The sequence below is a fragment of the Miniopterus natalensis genome, chromosome 1 (assembly GCF_054644295.1).
Source record: "Miniopterus natalensis isolate mMinNat1 chromosome 1, mMinNat1.hap1, whole genome shotgun sequence".
Taxonomy (NCBI): domain Eukaryota; kingdom Metazoa; phylum Chordata; class Mammalia; order Chiroptera; family Miniopteridae; genus Miniopterus; species Miniopterus natalensis.
Window position 1 is genome coordinate 20,782,736 of NC_142081.1, and position 19,997 is coordinate 20,802,732.

Here is a 19,997-nt window from a genome sequence, read left to right on the forward strand (position 1 = left end):
ACTGCTGCTTCTCTCCCTCCTAGGTCCCTACTTCCCCTGCTTGTCTGGTTGATGCTCAGGCCCATCCTTTCTGGCTGACTTTCCTGGATCTCACCAAAGTGGGTGCTGGGAGCCCTACATAGACCTTGGCTGGAAGAAAAGTCTTCTCTCCAGCGGAGAAACCTTGCCAGTATCCACCCTTAGCTCTGCATCAGCCTCAGGGCTGGTCTTGGCCACATTGAAGGCTGGGGGTCATCTTCAGTCCTCATTTTCTGGTGCAGAAAGCCTATTTGCCTTCATCACCCAGCTGGTGATCCATTCTGGGGACTGCTGCTCCAAGTACATACAATCCCAGTAATTGTCACCACTTGTAAAAAAAAAAAACAAGAAACAAAAAACAGGAGTTCCCCAGGAGAGATACAAAGGCCATTCCCAACAGTCCAGCTCACAACGCAGTGCTCTCTCCCCCTCCCACAGCTCATGGGAGCCACAGCCTCCGGCGCCCACCCAGGAAATCTCCCTTTCTAAAGTTCTTCCATCTCTCCCTTTGTCCAGGACAGTGGGTGGGAGGTGGAGTTGGGAACACAGGACAACACTGTCTTTTTCCTACTTCCCATCTGTACCAAAACTGGCATTCCTTCCCCTCCCCAACCAAGGGCGGGGTAAGGACTTGCTTCCTCATAGACCTACCCTTGTGCTGTGGTTCCCAGGGATGACCAAGGGAGGGTCTGCTATTTTGCAGATATCGACGAATGCCGTCACCCTGCCACCTGCCCCGATGGGAGATGCGTCAACTCCCCCGGCTCCTACACTTGCCTGGCCTGCGAGGAGGGCTACAGGGGCCAGAGCGGGAGCTGTGTAGGTGAGGGCTGCTTGCCAAGGTACTGAGAGGACTGTTTGGCCTCGGGACCTCTGGTTGAGCCAACGCACAGGGAGAGAAAGGGGTGGGCAGAGGGAAGTGGTTTGGAGGCTATTGCCCTTCATGAGCTGGCTGGGTTCCCAGATGACGTTGGGCATGAGATGAGTGTGCTTCAGTTGCTGACGCTCCACTCTCTGAATTACCAGGGTGGGGGCCACTGTGGCCACTGTGGTCATATCCATTCAGGAGCTATAGCCCAAGGTCCCAAAAGCCTCTGTGGCTGGATCCTGGGTAGAGTGAAGTGCCAGCCATCTTAGGAAGAAGCCGAGTCTGGTGGTGAGAGCTGGCATCCAGGCCCTGCTGCGGTTTCCTGGGAGAAGGGGTCTTCTGCCCTGCATCCCAGCAGCAGTGTCTAAAGAGCAACACCTAACTCAACAGTGGGTGCTCTTCTCTCTCCAGAGGGGCTGCATGTCAGCTGTAGGAGGAATGTTCTTTCCCCTCCGCCCTCACAGGAAGAAGGGCCCAGGGTTCTGAATGCTAGGAGGGACTGAGTTGTGAATAGATGCTTTGAGGCTCTGGAGAGGGCAGACATTTCCCAGGCCCTTGACATTGCCTTTCAGCCACCCAGGCAGAGCTTGGCCTTTCTTCGCATTGCCCACTCACCTATTGAAGCTAGTCATGAGGCTGGGAAAGAGCCCATACCAGTTTGGTTGGCAGGTAGGAAGCCAGAGAGGTTCAGGACCACTGTAAGGTGAGCAGGGGTCTTGGACACTTCACTCCAGGTGTCCTTGGATGTGCCAAACCAGCCCCAGGGCTAAGGGACCTGTCCCCTTTTCTAGGACATAAGCAGGGTTCTCGGTGTTACTAGATAGAGATGAAGTGAGCTCAGTGGGGAAGGTGAGTGGAGCCAGGGGCAGGCATGACCTCAAGGTCTCTGGGTCCTCTGAATGGTGATTCCTTGGCCTCATCACAGAAATGCTCTAAGCCTGACAAGGGGGCTGCGTGAAGGAGAGGAGGCCAGCTCGCTATCCTGGACTTCTCTCCCACAGATGTTAATGAGTGTCTGAATCCCGGGGTCTGTGCCCATGGAAGGTGCTACAACCTGGAGGGCTCCTTTAGATGCTCTTGTGAGAAGGGCTACGAGGCCACCTCAGATGAGAAGAGCTGCCAAGGTACAGAGATGCTGAAGCACGCTTCCTCCACAGCAAACCAGTCTGCAGCCCCTTCCCTCTGCACACACACTCCCAATCCACCCTGGTCCCACACCCTAGCCATGCTACCCAACACATCGCTGCCAAGACTCATCCTTTCCCTATCCCCTCACACCTGTCAGTCTCTACTGTCCTGGCATGTCTGTCCTGCAGAGTCCCACACAGCACTCAATGACCTGTTTCAGATGTCAACGAATGTGCCAGCCGGGCCTCGTGCCCCACAGGCCTCTGCCTCAACACTGAGGGCTCCTTTGCCTGCTCAGCCTGTGAGAGTGGGTACTGGGTGAATGCAGAAGGCACGGCCTGTGAAGGTAATCCTGGGGAGGGGATGGCAGAGAGGGACCGAGAATATAATGTAGGCCCTCCTATGGTCCAAAGAACATTCTATTTGTCCCCTAGTTTTGGGCTAATGCTGAGGGTCTCCAGGCTAGGTTAGAAGACCCTATACATGGACTTGGCCCCAAGGAGAGTTTATAGTGTCATAATCCCCAAGTTTAGAGGTAAGGACAGGAGGAAAGAGGAGCCAGAGACAAGAGGTAAGCTCACAGCTGGGGAGGGGGTGCTGGGGTTGCCCTACAGGTCCACAGCCAGGGCTGCCCTTCCCAGGGGCCTAGAGAGAGTCCTCTAAGCTCAGAGAGGGAGACCAGAGACATGGGAAGTTCCTGCCTGAATTGGTAGAGGGAGCCTTTCCCAGCCCCCAGGTGACCACAACTGTCTGCCCCAGACCTAGATGAGTGCGCCTTTCCTGGAGTCTGCCCCTCAGGAGTCTGCACCAACACTGCCGGCTCCTTCTCCTGCAGGGACTGTGACCAGGGCTACCGGCCCAGCCCCCAGGGCCACACCTGTGAAGGTAAGAGCTCCTGTGGCAGATGAGGGAGACCAACCCATCACCCTTAGAGAATGGAATGGCCAGGGCACAGCAGGGGTGGTTCCCAGACCAGGGGCCTTCTGTCTCCCTCAGATGGTAGGCTAGCTGTAGACAGCTGTAGATATGGCTCTAGGGGGCCAATGAGCCACTGGGTCACAAGCTTCAGTGTGCATCAGCATCGCTGGGGGAGTGCAGCTCCCTGGGCCTTGTCCCAGACCTGTTAAATTAACTTCTGTTGGGGGGGGGGGTGTCATGGGATCTGTTTTCTAACAAGCTCCCTAAGAGTTCCTCGTAAGGGTGGGTGCTGGAACCGTATTTTGAAAAACACTGACCTGTACCAGGGAATCTATAGGCCAACTTGAAGAATCTAGTTTCTGTTATCTTCTCAGGTTTTGTGTATCTGTTTCCTTGGTTTAGTTCCCATTTGTCTTCCTATTGCTTCTCAGTAAAATCTAAACCATCTCAGCCACGAGGGCAGTGGCATTTGGCCATCCTAGGCCAGGGTTGCTGAGAGAGGCCGAGTGTCCCCAAGGTGGGCATTGTCTGGGCAGCTAGAGAAGCCCAGCTAAGAGGCAGGGGAGCCTGCTGGGCGGGGGCAGAAGTGGAGGGAGCTTCAGTCATCCTGCTGCCCGAAGGCTCCCTCACCAGCTTCTCCAAGCTGTGCTGCTTTATAAGGGGATGATGCCTCTATGAGGCCAGGCTCCTCAGGCAGGTGACAGGCCCTCTGGAAACCTCCCCATTGGTTCCTGTCCTTGGGAGGTGCTGCCATCAGCTTCCTTCCTCCTGTGTCACCCTGCAGACGTGGATGAGTGTGAAGACCTCCAGAGCAACTGCCTGGGAGGCGAGTGCAAGAACGTAGCTGGCTCCTACCAGTGCCTCTGTTCCCGGGGCTTCCAGCTGGCCAACGGCACTGTATGTGAGGGTGAGTGGCTCAGGTCTCCCCACGGGGGACTGGGAGCAGTGAGTGCGTGGGGAGACAGGAACAGCCCCGGGAGACACCACTGCCTGTCTTCTCCCTGCAGATGTGGATGAGTGCGTGGGAGAAGAGTACTGCGCACCCCACGGCGAGTGCCTCAACAGCCACGGGTCCTTCTTCTGTCTCTGTGCACCTGGCTTCCTTAGCGTGGAGGGAGGCACCAGATGCCAGGGTGAGAAGCAAGTGTGGCCATGTCCACTTGCCAGCAGCAGGGGGCGCGAGAGTCCCTGTCTAGAATATTGACGTAAAATGCTCCGGGTCCCACCCTGGGATGGGAAGATGGGAGGCTGACAGTAATGAGGAGCCAAGTGTCAGGGAGGGACACTTTCACCAGGGCCTCTGCAATGTCTATAGCACGCGTGCACCCTCTGAAGTCTTTGAGGGTCACCCTTCTCTCCTTGACAGAGCCCCGGTTCCAGGGCTCCTCCCCCCAGCCTGGCCTCTGCCTTCCAGCTTTGCACTCCTCATATCTTCAGCCCTTTCCTACCCTGATCCACTCCCTGGCCCTCCTATGGGCTACTTAGGGCCCACAGGAAGCTGCCCAGGGCCCTAGGGTCCCACGGCTGGGTCTGCTGATTGATGTCCCTGTTTTAGATGTGGACGAGTGTACAGTCACAGACCGGTGTCTGGGAGGGCGCTGTGTCAACACCGAGGGCTCCTTCAACTGTCTGTGCGAAACTGGCTTCCAGCCCTCCCCAGAGAACGGGGAGTGTGTGGGTAAGGGCTTCAAGGGGGAATGGACAGGCTCTGCCCCACGTCTGCCACCTCCACCCCTGCCTGGTCCCCAGCTCCCTGGGATCAGCAACTGCAGCTTCCGGGAAGCAGAGCACTTTCCACACATTAATCACCCGATGGATAATGCATTTATTGAGTCTCTGCTGACTCAGGGACTGTGCAAGGATTGCAAGATGGAGACAGTCATAATCCTTGTGCGGGCAAGGCACACAATCTAGTTTTTGAAGCCAAACCGATTCAATAGACATTTATTAAACACCTGCTAGGTTCAATATCTTTTGCTAGGACAAATAGACAGTTACGGGCAATCGTGAAATTGAGCAAGGGTGACAGATATGAAGACAACTCTCTGTAATACACTTCAGTGAAGGTTTTATATACAGAGAAGTATAAAGTGCTCTGCAATGGGAGGGGGGGAGGCGGGGGGAGCAGGCTGAGAGCTCAGTGCTTTCCTAAAGAGCACAGAGCTCTCTTTCAGATGCTCATCCCTGCTGGGCCAGGGGAAATGACCCTGAACTTGATGTTTTGGGGTTGAGATGATCACAGTAATTTGGGACAGATCAAAGACCCCAGAGGTGGTGGGGCATGACCTTCTAATGCCAGAGAATTGGGGCCTGTTTCTAATGCCAGAGCAGTAACCTGTTTCCTCTTGTGGCTCTGGGGACAGATATTGACGAGTGTGAGGACTACGGAGACCCGGTGTGTGGGGCCTGGAAGTGTGAGAATAACCCTGGCTCCTACCGCTGTGTCCTGGGCTGCCAGCCTGGCTTCCACATGGCCCCCACTGGAGACTGCATTGGTGAGTGGGGCTGGGGGTGTCATAAGCGGGAGGGCTGAAGACACCTTGTTCTCATGTACCCAGCTAGAAACTCTCTCATCCTGAGGAAATTATTTTTGCAGCTGTTTGAGTTTGTATGTTTTCCATATAGCAGGGCTCACACAGAAATTGAAGAGGAATGTTAGAGTTTTCTTGTCCTCTGTTTTGGTGTTAATAGGCCAAGTAAATAAGTATTCCCAGCAAATAAAGTGTGTAAGAATGTGTCCTACACTCTGGTCTCCACTGTCCCGCAGACATAGACGAGTGTGCCAATGACACCGTGTGTGGGAGCCACGGCTTCTGCGACAACACGGAGGGCTCCTTCCGCTGCCTCTGTGACCAGGGCTTCGAGACCTCGTCCTCCGGCTGGGACTGCATCGGTGAGAAGCCGGAGGGCCAGCTAGGCTCTGGGCAGGGAAAGGGAGGCTCTGGGCCCTTCATCCCGTTTCCACAGACCTTGGCCGTCTTGGATAGAGGCCCTAGGGCCCTCCTCCTGAAATGTCCATGGTCACGTGGCTCCATAATGGGCCCTCATGGAGTGGGCAAGGAAAGGAGATTTCAGCTACACCCGACCGCTGGCGCCTTGGCCAGGCTGGTAGAGGAAATGTGGCCACATTCTACCAGTGGGGGAGCCGGCAGACTGATGGAGGCCCCACCCTTCTCTCCAGAGACCTCAGGGTCTTAGGAGGCACATTGATTCAGAGAATGTGCCGAGGGAGGAGCCGTTCTTCTCTGTCTAGTGACCCTTGTCTGTGACCCTTCTCTCTCTCTTCCATGCCCTCTGTTCCTCCTTCCTGCTAACTCATACCCACTTATGCTCTTCTCCCAAGACCCAGCCTCTTTCTTTTGAGGGGATGAGTATCTGCCCCCCAGGCTGGAAGCAGGGGTAGAGGGCAGGGGCTGCCCCTTCCCCACCCACAAGCCTGTCCTCATGCCTGGCAGATGTGAACGAGTGTGAGCTCATGCTGGCAGTGTGTGGGGCGGCACTCTGTGAGAACGTGGAGGGCTCCTTCCTGTGCCTCTGTGCCAGCGACCTGGAGGAGTATGATGCTCAGGAGGGGCACTGCCGTCCGCGGGGGGCTGCAGGTGAGCATGCTCCATACTCCACCCAACCACTGGGCACTGAGAGGGAGTCTGGGCCAGGACTGGGGCAGGGGTGCAGCTTAGGAATGGAGTGCAGAGAGGCAAGGAGTCTGAGAGTGCAGCAAGGCAAGAGGGGTTCTGCTCCAGGCCAAGAAACATCCAGGAGGCTGCAGGGCTGTGAGGAACCCTACAAGAGGCTCAGGAAGCTCTGATGCTGACTTAGGTTGTCCTTAGGGATCTCAGATTGAGCCTTGGAGGGACCCTCAATCTAACACCAGGAGACCTTCTAGGTGAGGGAGGCCTGGAAGCAGAGCTAAGCTGGACTCTCCTCTTCCCACTGCACCCCAGAGCCGCTGGGTTCATTCAGCCTCTCACCCCAGGCTGGACCAGGACTCAGCTGGCCTTCTCTAACTTGGGGAAAAGAAAGCAGGACTTAGAACAGGAAGGGTGGGAGGGAGTGGGGTACAGTGTGAAGCAGAGGAATGGGCAGAGGGCTTCCCTTATGACTGAGGGCACCCCACTGTAGTGGCAGAAGGCAGGGGGGTATACTGGGAAGAGCAGGGGCTTTGGCACCTGAGAAACTGGGGTTAACTCCCTGCTATGCCACTTAATAGCTGAGGGTTGTGGCAAGTCAGCTAGCTTTTCTAAGTCTCAATTGCCCATCTGTAAAAGGAAGCCAATGGACATAATACTCACCACATAAAGTTGTTGAGAACATCAAGTGAGTAATATGGGAAAAAGCATTTTGTGCACTATAAAGTGGTATATAAATGTTAAATTTGTAAAGGTTAGGGCATCCCAGAGAGCCATGAACAGACAATAATAAGGGACATCTATCACACATAGGTCAGAGCATCCCCGAGACCCCACCAGGGGACCACCTCTCGGGCCCCATCCGCATGGAATGCTACTCTGGGCACAAAGACCAGCCACCCTGCTCCAGCCTCCTGGGCCGGAACACCACACAGGCCGAGTGCTGCTGCACCCAGGGTGCCCGCTGGGGAGACACCTGTGAGCTCTGCCCTGCTGAGGACTCAGGTAAAGCCCCTAATTGTCCTAAATCCTCTCAGGGTCAGCTCTGCAGGGTGACACTGAGAGAAGGGGGCAGAGCCTGCCTCTCTCTAAGCTTGGATGCCTCCCTACAGTGGAATTCAGTGAGATCTGCCCTAGTGGTAAAGGCTACATCCCTGTGGAAGGAGCCTGGATGTTTGGACAGACTACGTACACAGGTAACCTCCCTACACATCCTGCTCCCCAGACTCCACTCACCTGAGCTGGCCCAGCCTGGCCCTCCAGCAGGTCCTGGGAAGCTCTGCACTGCACACAGCCCCAGACTCCCCAGTCAGTCATCATCCCTGTCCTAATGACCTGCAGAGTTTAAGGCTGGAAGTTCTGACCGGAGCCCTTCCAGGAATGTTCATACAACCCCACCTTGGTTTTTCTGCTCCCCCGGGGCTGAGCCCTCCAGGAACAAACTAGGCTGTATTGACTGACCCAGTCTCAGGGCACAGGGAGGGAGAGGGGTGTGCCACTGTGCAGGGGCCAGAGGCAGTTGCTTATCTCCCTGCCCCACTTATGAAGCTAGCACTTTTGGGGAACCCATACTCAAATTGGGTAGTTTAGGTGTGAGCGCCCTAATCCTAGAGCTGGGCAAAGAAACGACGGAAGTTGAAGCAGCTTTCTGTAAGTGCTTGCTATGTGCCAAGCACTATTTTGAACACCTTACAAGTATTAATCTTTTAATCCTCATAACAACTGTAAGAGGTTAGTCGTATCTACATTTTTAGGTGGAAAACTGAGGCAAGGACTTAAGCAAGTTTCCTGAACTCTCTCCACCAGCAAGTGGCAGGGCCAGGATTCAAACCCAGTGAGTCTGGTTTTGGAGCCCTGAGTCTCAGGCACTGCTTCTCGCCTTGCCCTCACCTCGGCCCTGCATTCCACAGACGCTGACGAGTGTGTGATGTTTGGGCCTGGGCTCTGCCAGAACGGCCGGTGCCTCAACACGGTTCCTGGCTACATCTGCCTGTGCAACCCTGGCTACCACTACGATGCCACCCGCAGGAAGTGTGAGGGTGAGGACACACTCCACCCCTCCCCACCCCAGGCCCACCCAGCCCTGCCAGCCGGCCCCTCTGGCTGGGAGTTCCCCTTCCAGGGCCAGACTCCAGCGGCAGCAGGCAGGTCTGAGGTGAGGGGAGCTGTGGGACGTCAGGGATTGTATGTGGGGACCTGTTGGGAAAGTATCCCTGGGGAGGGGCCACCCAGGCTGGGCTGGGGCAGGGGAGGGGGAGGCAGGGTGCCACCTCTTCATTATCAATTACAAGCAAATCCCTTTCCGTGAAGGTGGTGGGTGGGCAAGCCACCCTGGCACTGCCCCACACTGTCCTCCATTTTTCCTGCCTCCACAGATCACGACGAGTGCCAGGACATGGCCTGTGAGAATGGCGAGTGTGTGAACACAGAGGGCTCCTTCCACTGCTTCTGCAGCCCACCCCTCACCCTGGACCCCAGCCAGCAGCGCTGTGTAAACAGCACCAGCAGCGTGGGTCAGTGGGCCCGGGATGGGAGGGCAGCGGGGGCAAGGGGACCTGGACTGGAGGGCTCATGGGCCTCTGTCTATGCCACTAGAAGACCTGCCTGACCACGACATCCACATGGACATCTGCTGGAAAAAAGTCACCAACTATGTGTGCAGCCAACCCCTGCATGGGCACCGCACCACCTACACAGAATGCTGCTGCCAGGATGGCGAGGCCTGGAGCCAGCAGTGCGCTCTGTGCCCCCCCAGGAGCTCTGGTGAGAGGGGTGGCCTGTGCCTTCACGCAGAGAGGGGAGACACCTGCAGAACCAGGTTGGGCCTCAGGGTAAAGAATGCCCTGGCCTTGGAAGGAGGGATTTAGAAAGGAGGGCAGCTAGAGTAGTGGCCCTGTCTTCAGACCCTATTCTTTGGGGATAGAATGGTGGGGCACTGCCAGGAACTCTCAGAGGGCACCAGTCCCAGCATGTTCCCTCTCCCTGGGGCAGTGAGCCAGGGGACAGCACACCAGGCTCTAGCTACCAGAAGCTGGGCCCAACTTCCTCTCCCTCCTCCCTGGCAGAGGTCTATGCTCAGCTGTGCAACGTGGCCCGGATTGAAGCAGAGCGGGAGGCCGGGGTCCACTTCCGACCAGGCTATGAGTATGGCCCTGGGCCCGAGGACCTGCACTACAGCCTCTATGGCCCAGATGGGGCCCCCTTCTACAACTACCTGGGCCCTGAGGACGCCATCCCTGAGCCGCCCTTCCCCAACACAGCCAGCCACCCAAGGGACCATGCACCAGGCCTTGAGTCTCCCCTGCAGCCCTCAGAACTCCAGCCCCACTATGTGGCCAGCTATCCAGGTCTGTCTTGCTGTAAAGATGGGGAAAAGGTGGGCACCAGTTTCACTTCCATCTCCTCCACCTGCTAGTGACTGCCAGCAGGGTGAGGACAGGGAAGGGGAAAGATACTCCAAGCCCTCTCACGGGTCACTCGGGACAACTCCAAATGCCCAAGTCAGACCCTAACAACTCCCTTTGGTAAACCAGCACAGGGGATAGAGTTACAGGACCCCACCGTCCCCACCTCAAAAGCTTCCCGGTGGGAGGAAGCTGAGAGTGGGAGAAAGCAGGTGGAGGAAGCAGGTACACATGTATGGCCCATTTTTCACCCTCACCCATAGGGTGTGCAGAACAGCCTGCTCCACAAGTTCAAACTTGTGACCTGAAGTGTTAATTCAGGATTTCCAATCACTTTAAAGGCCCTGGTGGTGACTTGGTTTGTAAGTGGCAGTGACCCCAGCACTCAGGACTTGGATTCTAATGAGGAAGTCAGGCCTGGCATCTGTGTAGTGCACCCGCCACAGGCCCAGCCACCGTACCAGACTGACTTGACTGCACTGAGTCTAGGGATGGGGTCTTTTCAGGGGTGGGGAGTTGCTTAGTGAGAAAGGAGGGTTAGGCAGACCTGGTAGATTTGCTTTGTGTTGAGTGAGGGTAATCTACTTTTGCTGCCAATCTCCTCCCAGCAGGGGGAAAAAAAAGTAAAGTTTTTAACAAAACACCCTCCTGTTACCGGGAAACCCAGGTGGGGTTCGGGCTGCCTATAGCTGTGTCCAATTCAGCGGAGGCAGGGTTGAATCATGTAAGGTACTTATTGAGAAGGCTGGCCAACCAAGAAAACAAGGGAGCATAGGAGTATCCAAAACCTGTCTTAAGGAATGGCCTGAGGGATAGGGTTATATAGGGAAATGGGGTAAACTGAGGCTGGGAACAGAATGCAGCTACATGTAGTCTCAGAAGTCTGCATATGTCATCCTTTTGTTCTTGGTCATCTGGCGATGTCTCGATAAGATGATATCTTGACTCCTGGTTGGGCCAGCCTGACCATGCCTGTTCAAAGATACATTGTCCACAGCTGTGCCACCTCCTTGCTTCCTCTGGGATCAAGGGGAGTGTGCGGGCGTAAAGGCCTAGGAAAAAGAAACTTAAACCCCTGTTCACATAAGTATATGTGTTCTCTAATTTTTAAGTAACATAATTATATTTCAGGTTAATTCAGGTGCTCAATCTTTGGAAGTTGTAAGTGTCCCTATCACTTCAACCAACCACAACAAAATCAAAACTGTACAGACCCACTGCTCAGGAGCCCTGGCGTTGTGAAAGCAGTGAATCCCAACCTTCCTGGAGGCCTCAGTTACAGGTCTCACTTAAAGGCCTACCCAACCTAAAAGGACTATTATTTTTTAAGAGGACCGCCTTTTGTTTTAGCATCTTTCTGTGAGAGTTTTACGACCCTCCCCACCCCACACCAGAAATTCAACAGGGCAACCCTTTGTAGTGGAGGGTGAGGGTCCCAGGGTTGGGCTTCCTTCTATTTTTATTTTAAGATATATTTTATTGATTTTAGAGAGAGGAAGGGAGAGGGAGAGAGATGGAAACATCAGTGAAGAGTGAGTCATTGATCGGCTGCCTCCTGCACACCCCCCACTGGGGATCGAGCACACAACCCAGGCATGTGCCCTGACCAGAAATCGAACCACGATCTCATGGATCGTAAGTCGAAATGAAGTTCAACCACTGAGCCACAGAGGCTGGGCATCAGCTTCCTTCTCTTGACTTCCTACCAGACCACCAGGCTGGCTTCGAAGGGCTTCAGGCAGAGGAGTGCGGCATCCTGAACGGCTGTGAGAATGGCCGCTGTGTGCGTGTGCGGGAAGGCTACACCTGTGACTGCTTTGAGGGCTTCCAGCTAGACATGGCCCACATGGCCTGTGTGGGTAAGTTTAGCATCAGAGTGGCAATGCCCGGGAAGCAGACTGGCCCTGATGGCTCCATGTGGAAAAGTCAGACTGGCCCCTTGCTCACTTTAGGGATGCGGGACTAAACTTAGAATGGCTGGAAAATCCACCATGGCCCCCGAGTGAGGCTGCCCAGGGCCAGGCCAGGTCGGGTGGTGAGAAAGCTCCAAAGGAAGGTTGACATCTGTGTTTAGAAAGCCCTTTCCATGGAGATGCTGAGACAGGAAAAGGGCAGGGACAGAGTATGGCCACTCTCCTGGGCACTGTAAGGGCTCACTACTACCTGCTTTGTGTCTTTGAGTAGCTTAGCTTGGGGCAGTGAGTTCAGCCTCTGGCTGTCATACTTAGGATTCCACGGGGGGGGGGGGCAGGGCTTAGTGACCTGAGGGCCAGAAGCAACAGGCCAGAGGACTTGGGCTCCCACCAGCTCTCCTGCTTTCCTTCCTCTTAGATGTGAATGAGTGTGACGACTTGAACGGGCCTGCTGCGCTCTGTGCCCATGGTCACTGTGAAAACACGGAGGGTTCCTACCGCTGCCACTGCTCCCCAGGTTATGTGGCCGAGGCAGGGCCCCCCCACTGCACTGCCAAGGAGTAGCAGTGAAGGGTCAGTGTGGGCAGCTACCTGGAAATGGGCCTCAGGCGGGGACCTCGAGGATGCTTTCCTAGCTGGGAAGACACCATGAAGACATCGGGCAGGAGGCCCTGCAACCCCACTCCCAGCCAGCCCTGCCTGCTTCTCATCTCTCCCAGCTTAGGCTCTGGCTGTGAGCTGTCACTGCCTCCATGTCGCCATGCCCTTGCTTGGCTCAACCACCACCAAATGCTTTAATACTTCATCCACTGGCCATGAGGCCCAGTCCGCCATCTGTCCTGGCCTTGCTACGAGATGCTTACCAAAGGATGGCCCTCATTCTCCCCCTCAAGTTGTGCAAATGTGCAAGGTCCTTAGGCCTCACACTGCAGACACCCTCTTCTAGCCATGACCCACACATATCACCCCAATGATTCCAAAACTGGGTCAGAGGCTACATCTGTCCTGGGATGGCCCTTCAGAATCTATGGCGCAAAAAAGGACTGGAGGAAGTGTGGGGAGTAACTCCAACGCCTCCTCCCAAGAACCATCACTGCCGCTTAGCCAGTCTGGTCTGGACCAGATGTTGCCATATCATCCTGTAGCCACTTCCGTGGCCCCAGAGAGGGGCAGAAGATCCCTTCATCTCAGAGAAGCAAGACTGATACTAGCTTGCTGAGTGTAAGAGACACAAATGAAAGGGAGCAAGGAGTCTGAGAAAGCAAGAGGGAAATATTAAAAATTTAGGGAATCGAGAAAAAGAGTGGGGGAGGGGGGAGACAGGGATTTATACAAGTCTAAAGAAAATATTCAGTAGCTTTGAGTAAATATTCAAAATGTACCCAGCAGTGCACAAGGGCTACCATAAGACAGGGTTCCTGTCTCAGAACACCTGTATTAAATACATACTGCTCCTTACAGGAAAGACATTTCTCCGATTTGATGTGCTAAAAATAAAGAGGTCTACTTTCTAGCTTGTGAAATACAGTGTAGTTTTGTTTGGGGGAAGCCAGATTTCCTATGTTGTTTCTCCTCTCTACTCAGGAGCCTCTGCCCTCTTCCCTTCATAAAATGGCTGGCTGGCATTCCTGAGTTTACAAGTAGAGACCCAACCTTGGCTAGCTGGGAATTTACCATCACAACAGAATAAAGAAATGTACATCTGGGCTCTTTTGTTTTTGTTTTACACTAAACCAAATTTACCATATTGGCTAAGTCTAAATATTAAGAGAGGAGGCTGTGCCCACCCTTTGCCAGCTCTGCCAATAGCCTATGATTGGGTTCCAATGGGAAAGGGCTCTTTCCTCTTCTGAGACAAGGAAAGCTCTTTGTGTTTCTCTGATGAACAGCAACGTAAGTGAACAAGGCTCCCTGTGCCTGGAGACATGGAAATGAATACCATTTTCTTAATTTAATCTGTCCTGTCCTACCTGCTGCTCTGACGGTCACCCATCACACAATAACTTATTGAATGCTTGCTATGTGCTAGGCAATGTTGAGTGCTATACACAAATTTCATTTAAATGTCCAACAATCCTATTTACTATTTTTATATGAAAATATTCTGACCTTCATGTATAATAAAAGAAATGCAAATTAAACCACACTGAGATACTTTGTCAGTTGGCAAGTTTCTGGGGAAGGAGGCACTCACCTATATAGCTGACAGAAGTATAAATTGATACAAGTTCTGGATATGGAAATGTCTTTCAAAATTATAAAAGCACTTACTCTTTGAATCAGTAATTCCACTTCTCGGAATTTAATCTTCAGCTATATTCTCAGCAAATGTGAAATGACATATGAAAGAGGTTATTATAGCATTATTTGTAATAGCAAAAGACCAGAAACAATTAATTGCTATGGAGCCCTACAAAGAAAAAGAAAACGTGGCTCTAACTGCCTTGGTAAGATATCCAAAGTAGATTAAGGGGAAAAGGAGGCTGAACGACAAAGTGTAACACATGCTGCTATTTGTCTACAGAAAGGAAAGTGAATAGGGCATCTGCTAATTCCATTTCATACCCCATACTTCAGAGGCTGTCTTACCACTCCTCAAATCACCCTGATGGCACTGCGCTTTCTTAAAAGCTGTTCCCACTGCCCTCCCCCAACCCTCGCACCCATCCCACCCCCACCCCGCTTGCCCTTCCAGAGATATTTCATGCATATCCATTTCCATGCACTAAAAGCACAAACAGCATACTATGCATGCTGTTCTACACTTGCTTTTTTCACTAAACATATACTTGCACATAAGAGCTGTCTCATTATATTTTATAAATGTATACTATTCCATTGAATGGATAAACCATAATTTATTTAATCAGTCCCCTAATGGTGGACATTTCCATTGTTTCCTATCTTTTGCTATTAAAAATATGCTATAATGAATATTCTTGTGCAAATGTTATTTCATACTGTATCTGTGGAATTATATACCTGTGAGCTAAATTCTTAGAAACAATGGCAATTTGTGGGGAGGATGACGGTGGATGGGTGCAGGATTGGACACGTTTCATTGTATCCCCCTTTTGTGTCTCTTGGAAATTTGTACCATACGTCTTACTCAAAAAATAAAATATTTTTAAATACAGCTGCTGGCCATAGACTATTTAAATGTTCCTTCTCTTTATATATTTACCTACATTTTACAATTAAAGCCAGATCATTATTTCAAAACTTCTTAAAGCAAACTTCCCTTAAGCAGTCCTGTGGCATTTCTGTGGAGAAATGGCAGGTGGATTTTTAAAAAATCATAAATATCAATCCTAGATACCTAGAAAAGTAGTTTCTTGCCTTCGAGACAAACATACAAAACCATAATAATGTTGCAGTGGACAGTGTTCCCTGCCCACTGCAAGTTGTAAGACATCAGCTCAGGGCCAGAATTTAAGGGAGAGCTACACCATGACCACCAGTGCTGCCCACTTCTCTACACAGGGTGATCCTGTCAAATGTCAACCCTCTACTAGGATGCTTTATAACAAAAGGCCACAAGAATAGGGCTCAATTCTCAGAAGAAAAATAGTATCTTCTTGGACACCTACTTTAGTAGTCCTTCCTAATCTTTTACTTCTGAACCTGTTTTCTCCTGATTATGAAAGAAACAAAGGGTAGTTGGGACACCTATAGTTTTCATACCACTAGTCACTATCAATCATATAACTAAAGCTTCATACCGCAACAAGGTAAGATCTGGACGCTGACCAAGAGGCCCCCTCTTTGGAACAAACAACATAAAGCTATTCACAACATAAAGCAGATCCAAGGCTCCCCTGCCTTTGCTTCCTGCACTATTATATTTTGCTAAGGCAAACGTAGGGCATGCTGCCCCAGGCACTCACTAGCTTGCATAGTGAGTTTAAAAAAATCAATTCTGCAACAAATAGGGCCTTGATAACCTCCCCTTGAAAGGGAGGCAAAAACAAACAAAAATACCTTCCAATTGATGCTGAAAGAGTATAAATGAATTAGCACAGTGAGCAGCAGTATTTGTGAAAATATCTGCCCACTTTATGGCCTGCCAGGAAGGCGGCATCTGGTCAGAAAGTGCCCCTGAAAGGTCCTAACCCTGTTTCACATTGCTGTTTACTCCAAGCAAACTGCCTGTCACCACTTGATGCTATCATTTCCCCATGCCCCATTATTAAAATTTCTGTCACTCACCTCCAATGGAGACTTCCTGTAACTCTGAAGTAACAAGAAGTCTCCGTTGTTACTTCTTGTTACTCTGAAGTTCCCCCAGAATAAGATTTCACACAGAAATCCACCCTTTCTAAACACAAAATTCCATTTTTCTCATTAACAGTAGGTACTTAGATATAGGCATTCTAAGGCATCCTGTTCCTAATAGGCCACTACAACTCAATGGTTTAGCTACTAAAGCTATTATGCTTATGCTCACTGGTAGCAATTTTTTAAAAAATGTTTTTATTGATTTCTAGAGAGGAAGGAAGAGGGAAAGATAGAAACATTGATGAGAGAGAAACATCATCCATCAGCTGTCTCCTGCACTCCCCCCACTGGGGAATCGAGCCCACAACCTGGGCAACCGGGAATTGAACAATGACCTCTTGGTTTCTGGGTCAATGCTCAACCACCGAGCCACACCGGCCAGACAGCAATTTTCAATGTTTTAGTAAAGTTACACACAGACATTTCCATGGCATACTGGTTTCAGCCTATGAAAACCTGCTAAGAAATCTGCTCAGGTTTCTGAGTGTACCTTCTTTCCTCTTTGTACACATTGTCTACACAGGATAGGTTTGTTTTCTCGAAGTCCTAGATTTTCCCATGATAAAAATGTAAGCATCTAAGTTTCTATCTCAAATACTTTTTTAAGTTTATCTTTATTGTTGAAAGTATTACAGATGTCCCCTTTTCCCCCCAATGACCCCCTCTACCCCCTCTATTTTAGATACTTTGTTTCTAAATTCTGTATTTCCATTTTTTAATGGTAAATTCTTTTATTGAATGACCTGAATTCTAATCTAGTCTAGAAATGTTCCAATCCAGGCCAGAAATGCAAGTTTTTACTGTAACAAACTTTTAGGCTCTGGAGGAAAAGATGGGTTTAACCAATAATTCTTCCAGAATCAACTGGGGTGTGGTTTCCCCAACATTAGCATTTATAAGTCATTCATCCTGGTGGTGGTATTTTTCGTTGTCAGTCCATGCAGTTCTGGCTCCCCCAGCAGTCATACACATACCACAACAATTTCTAGCTCTGTAGCCTATTTAAATGCCATACCCAAACAAGTACTTTAATTTTTTTTTAATCCTCACCCAAGGATATGTTTTTATTGATTTTTAGAGAGAGACTGATGTGAGAAACACTGATTGGTTGCCTCCCATACATGCCCCAACCGAGGATCAAACCCACACCCCAGGTACATGCCCTGACTGGGAATTGAGCCCTCTCCAACCAACTAAGCCATCTGCCCAGGGCTCAAACAAATACTTTAAAATTCATTGGAATTTGTGGCTTAAAATGCTTTTCCTTCAGTAATCCTAAAGTGAAGTTGCCAGGTTTAATAAAGAAATATACAGGATACCCAGTTAAATTTGAATTTCAGATAAACAACAAACAATTTTTAGTATATCTCATGCAATATTTGGACATACCTATACTAAAAATTATTTACTATTTATCTGAAATTCAAATTTAATTGGGCATCCTGCATTTTATCTGGTAATTCAACCTAAAAGAAAATCCCTGAGTTATCTGTTATCTATTCCAACAAAGGGACCAGTTCCTGCTATGCACAGACCAGAGATGTTTACGCCATAAGGCAAGTGAAGCAACATACCCTTAAGAGATTCAGTCACTAAATGATCACAGAATCTTGAAATGTCTGTGGGACTGCAGGGGCTATTTTTCAAGTAATTAGGGTATCAGTGGGAGTTAGGTCTGTTTTCTGAGTGATGGGCTTTTGGTTTTGTGAATCTAAATTCTGAGCGTGTAAGAGGGCATAGAATGGATAAATGGTGATGAAAATAATAAAATAAAATTTAAAATAAAATAAAATTCTGAGTGTGAGAAAATGTATCTGCCTAACAAATGGGAAGTAGACCACGAACTGCATAGGAAATAAAGATAAGTCAAGGAGAACATTCAGGAAGGGTGAGATGAAGATGAGAACTTTTCACTTGCCTTTCTCATCCTCTCTGGCCTAGTAACAAGTGTTCAAGCTACTTAATCTAAGACTGATCCAAAACACAAGTAAATAAGGACTTTCTGTAAAATATAGCTTTTATACATAGTTTTACATATATGTATGAGCACCTCTGAAGGCCAGAGAAGTAACTCAAATTTTGGAACCTTGGAGGCTCTACAGATTACACTGCATTTCAACTAGTTATTAAATCTTAGGTAACGGCATCTAGGGCCTTGGCTTTAGAATTGTGCAGGAGAAATTAAGTCAAGAGTAACAGCTTCACATTCTGAAAATAATGGTGGCAAAACACAACAATCCTGAATTGAGGGAGGGACATGATTGGAAGGAAACCACTAAAATTCGACTAATCCCAGGTTCCTCCAATTGGTACCAATGGCAGCAATCTCTAGGTCACCTGTCATCGAATCAGAGTTTGACAGAGAAGGATGACCCACAGGAGCAGCCTTTGTCAGCTTGAGGATTGTTCAACACTTGAAATGAGCTTCGGATCAGTTCCTGGCTGAAGTCCACCTGGGCCCCTTTCACGAAGGCCAAGCTATCAGAGTCAACCACCACTTTTGCCCCACCCTGTTCAAATACCCTGAAGAAAAAAACAGGAGAGAAGCATTAATGAATATCATAAACACCAAAAACATGACACCCTCTGAGCCCTGATGTGAGAGGTGCACGTTGTTTTCTGAAATTGAGGAAGCATTCCTTATTACCTCCAAAAGGTGCAGATGTTGAGGCAAAAAGATTCAATGGAATGAATACTGGGAAATGTTGAGATTTAGGCCTGGAATCCGGTCCAGCCTAACTCTATCAACTACCCTATGGACCCAGGCAGGCCAATTCTCCTCCTATAACTTAGTAAATTTGAATATCATAAACACCAAATCTTCAAGACAACAAATCTTCACTGTATCCCCACTGTGTGAGAAGGGTGGTGTTAAGCAACTTCAGCAAACCTTTTAAATTTGGGATAAAAGTGCACCTTAAACTGGACACGCTTTTATCCCTCCCGCTCGGTTCTCGAGGACCCACCCCTTCCTCCTTGCCTGTCGTCCGGGTTGATAACTGTATCCAGTGAAAATCTGTATTGGAATCCGGAGCATCCACCTCCCTCCACCTCCAGCCTGAGGAATTCTGAGCCTTGGGTGATTTCCAGGAGCCTCTGAAACGCAGGAAGAGGGGATCCGGAATGCTAGGCAAGGGGAGGCAGAAGGGTGGGCCGAGGGGAGGGCCCTAGTCCGGCCACCGCCGCCCCTCTTACCTGGACGCAGCTGGCGGTGAGGTGAATCTGCCCTTCGCCAGCCTCGGGGCTGGAGGACGACGCTGCCCGAAGCGCCTGAGGTCGGGCGGAAGCCCCGAGGAGCCTGCCACGCGCAAGGGAGGACGCTGAGCCCGCGAGCAGAGGGGCACCTGGCGACCCCCATCTGGACAGAATGAAGCCAAACCTGACGACGCCCACCGGCACTGCCTCACGCCAAACGCGACGACCTCCAACTGGGCAGCCTCCCGCCACACCCTCACCTCCCCCGTGGACCTTAGTTTCCGCTTAGTCCTGGAAGGCGCAAAACCTACTAGATTTCCCAAGTGCCCTTCTAGGCTTGGTACCTGCTCCTCCACCAGGGGGTGACGGCTCTCAGCGCCGCCGCCGACAGGGATAAACCCCGGGCGGCCGCCATCTTCCTCCACAAACCCCACCCCTCGCGTCATCCAATCCCCTTCTCCGCCTGGGCCTCGGGAGGCGGAACCCACAGAGACCCCCGCCTCCGAGCACGCCGATTGGGTGGTTCGAGAGGCAGAGGAATTTTATTGGCTAGAAATGTTCCCATTGCGGGAGCGGAAACGCACGGGGCGGGGATGTATCCTCGCCCGCCCGGCGGCGAAGTGGACGGGGTGGGAGGAGACGGACC

General features: G+C 51.0%; 2 protein-coding genes across 2 annotated transcripts in view; one reads left to right on the forward strand and one right to left on the reverse strand.

Moving 5' to 3' along the window:
• Positions 1-13,185, forward strand: part of LTBP2 (latent transforming growth factor beta binding protein 2) — an 86,227-nt gene extending 73,042 nt beyond the window's left edge. Inside the window, exons 17-34 of the mRNA XM_087819169.1 lie at positions 722-841; positions 1,888-2,010; positions 2,235-2,360; positions 2,774-2,899; positions 3,717-3,839; positions 3,940-4,065; positions 4,488-4,610; positions 5,296-5,427; positions 5,700-5,825; positions 6,388-6,531; positions 7,375-7,566; positions 7,674-7,757; positions 8,472-8,600; positions 8,937-9,074; positions 9,157-9,324; positions 9,627-9,908; positions 11,675-11,824; positions 12,297-13,185. Coding sequence (XP_087675295.1) covers positions 722-841; positions 1,888-2,010; positions 2,235-2,360; positions 2,774-2,899; positions 3,717-3,839; positions 3,940-4,065; positions 4,488-4,610; positions 5,296-5,427; positions 5,700-5,825; positions 6,388-6,531; positions 7,375-7,566; positions 7,674-7,757; positions 8,472-8,600; positions 8,937-9,074; positions 9,157-9,324; positions 9,627-9,908; positions 11,675-11,824; positions 12,297-12,442 — 2,558 coding nt within the window. The 3' untranslated portion in view covers positions 12,443-13,185. The remainder of the gene's footprint in view (positions 1-721; positions 842-1,887; positions 2,011-2,234; positions 2,361-2,773; positions 2,900-3,716; positions 3,840-3,939; positions 4,066-4,487; positions 4,611-5,295; positions 5,428-5,699; positions 5,826-6,387; positions 6,532-7,374; positions 7,567-7,673; positions 7,758-8,471; positions 8,601-8,936; positions 9,075-9,156; positions 9,325-9,626; positions 9,909-11,674; positions 11,825-12,296) is intronic.
• A 4,739-nt stretch (positions 13,186-17,924) lies between these two features.
• ISCA2 (iron-sulfur cluster assembly 2) lies at positions 17,925-19,774 on the reverse strand. The gene is made up of 4 exons (XM_016208141.2): positions 19,696-19,774; positions 19,352-19,514; positions 19,137-19,252; positions 17,925-18,679 (listed from the first exon to the last, which is right to left on the reverse strand). The coding sequence occupies exons 1-4, from the start codon at positions 19,764-19,766 to the stop codon at positions 18,505-18,507; spliced, it is 525 nt and encodes a 174-aa protein (XP_016063627.1). The 5' UTR covers positions 19,767-19,774; the 3' UTR covers positions 17,925-18,504.
• Between the last annotated feature and the right edge of the window lie 223 nt (positions 19,775-19,997).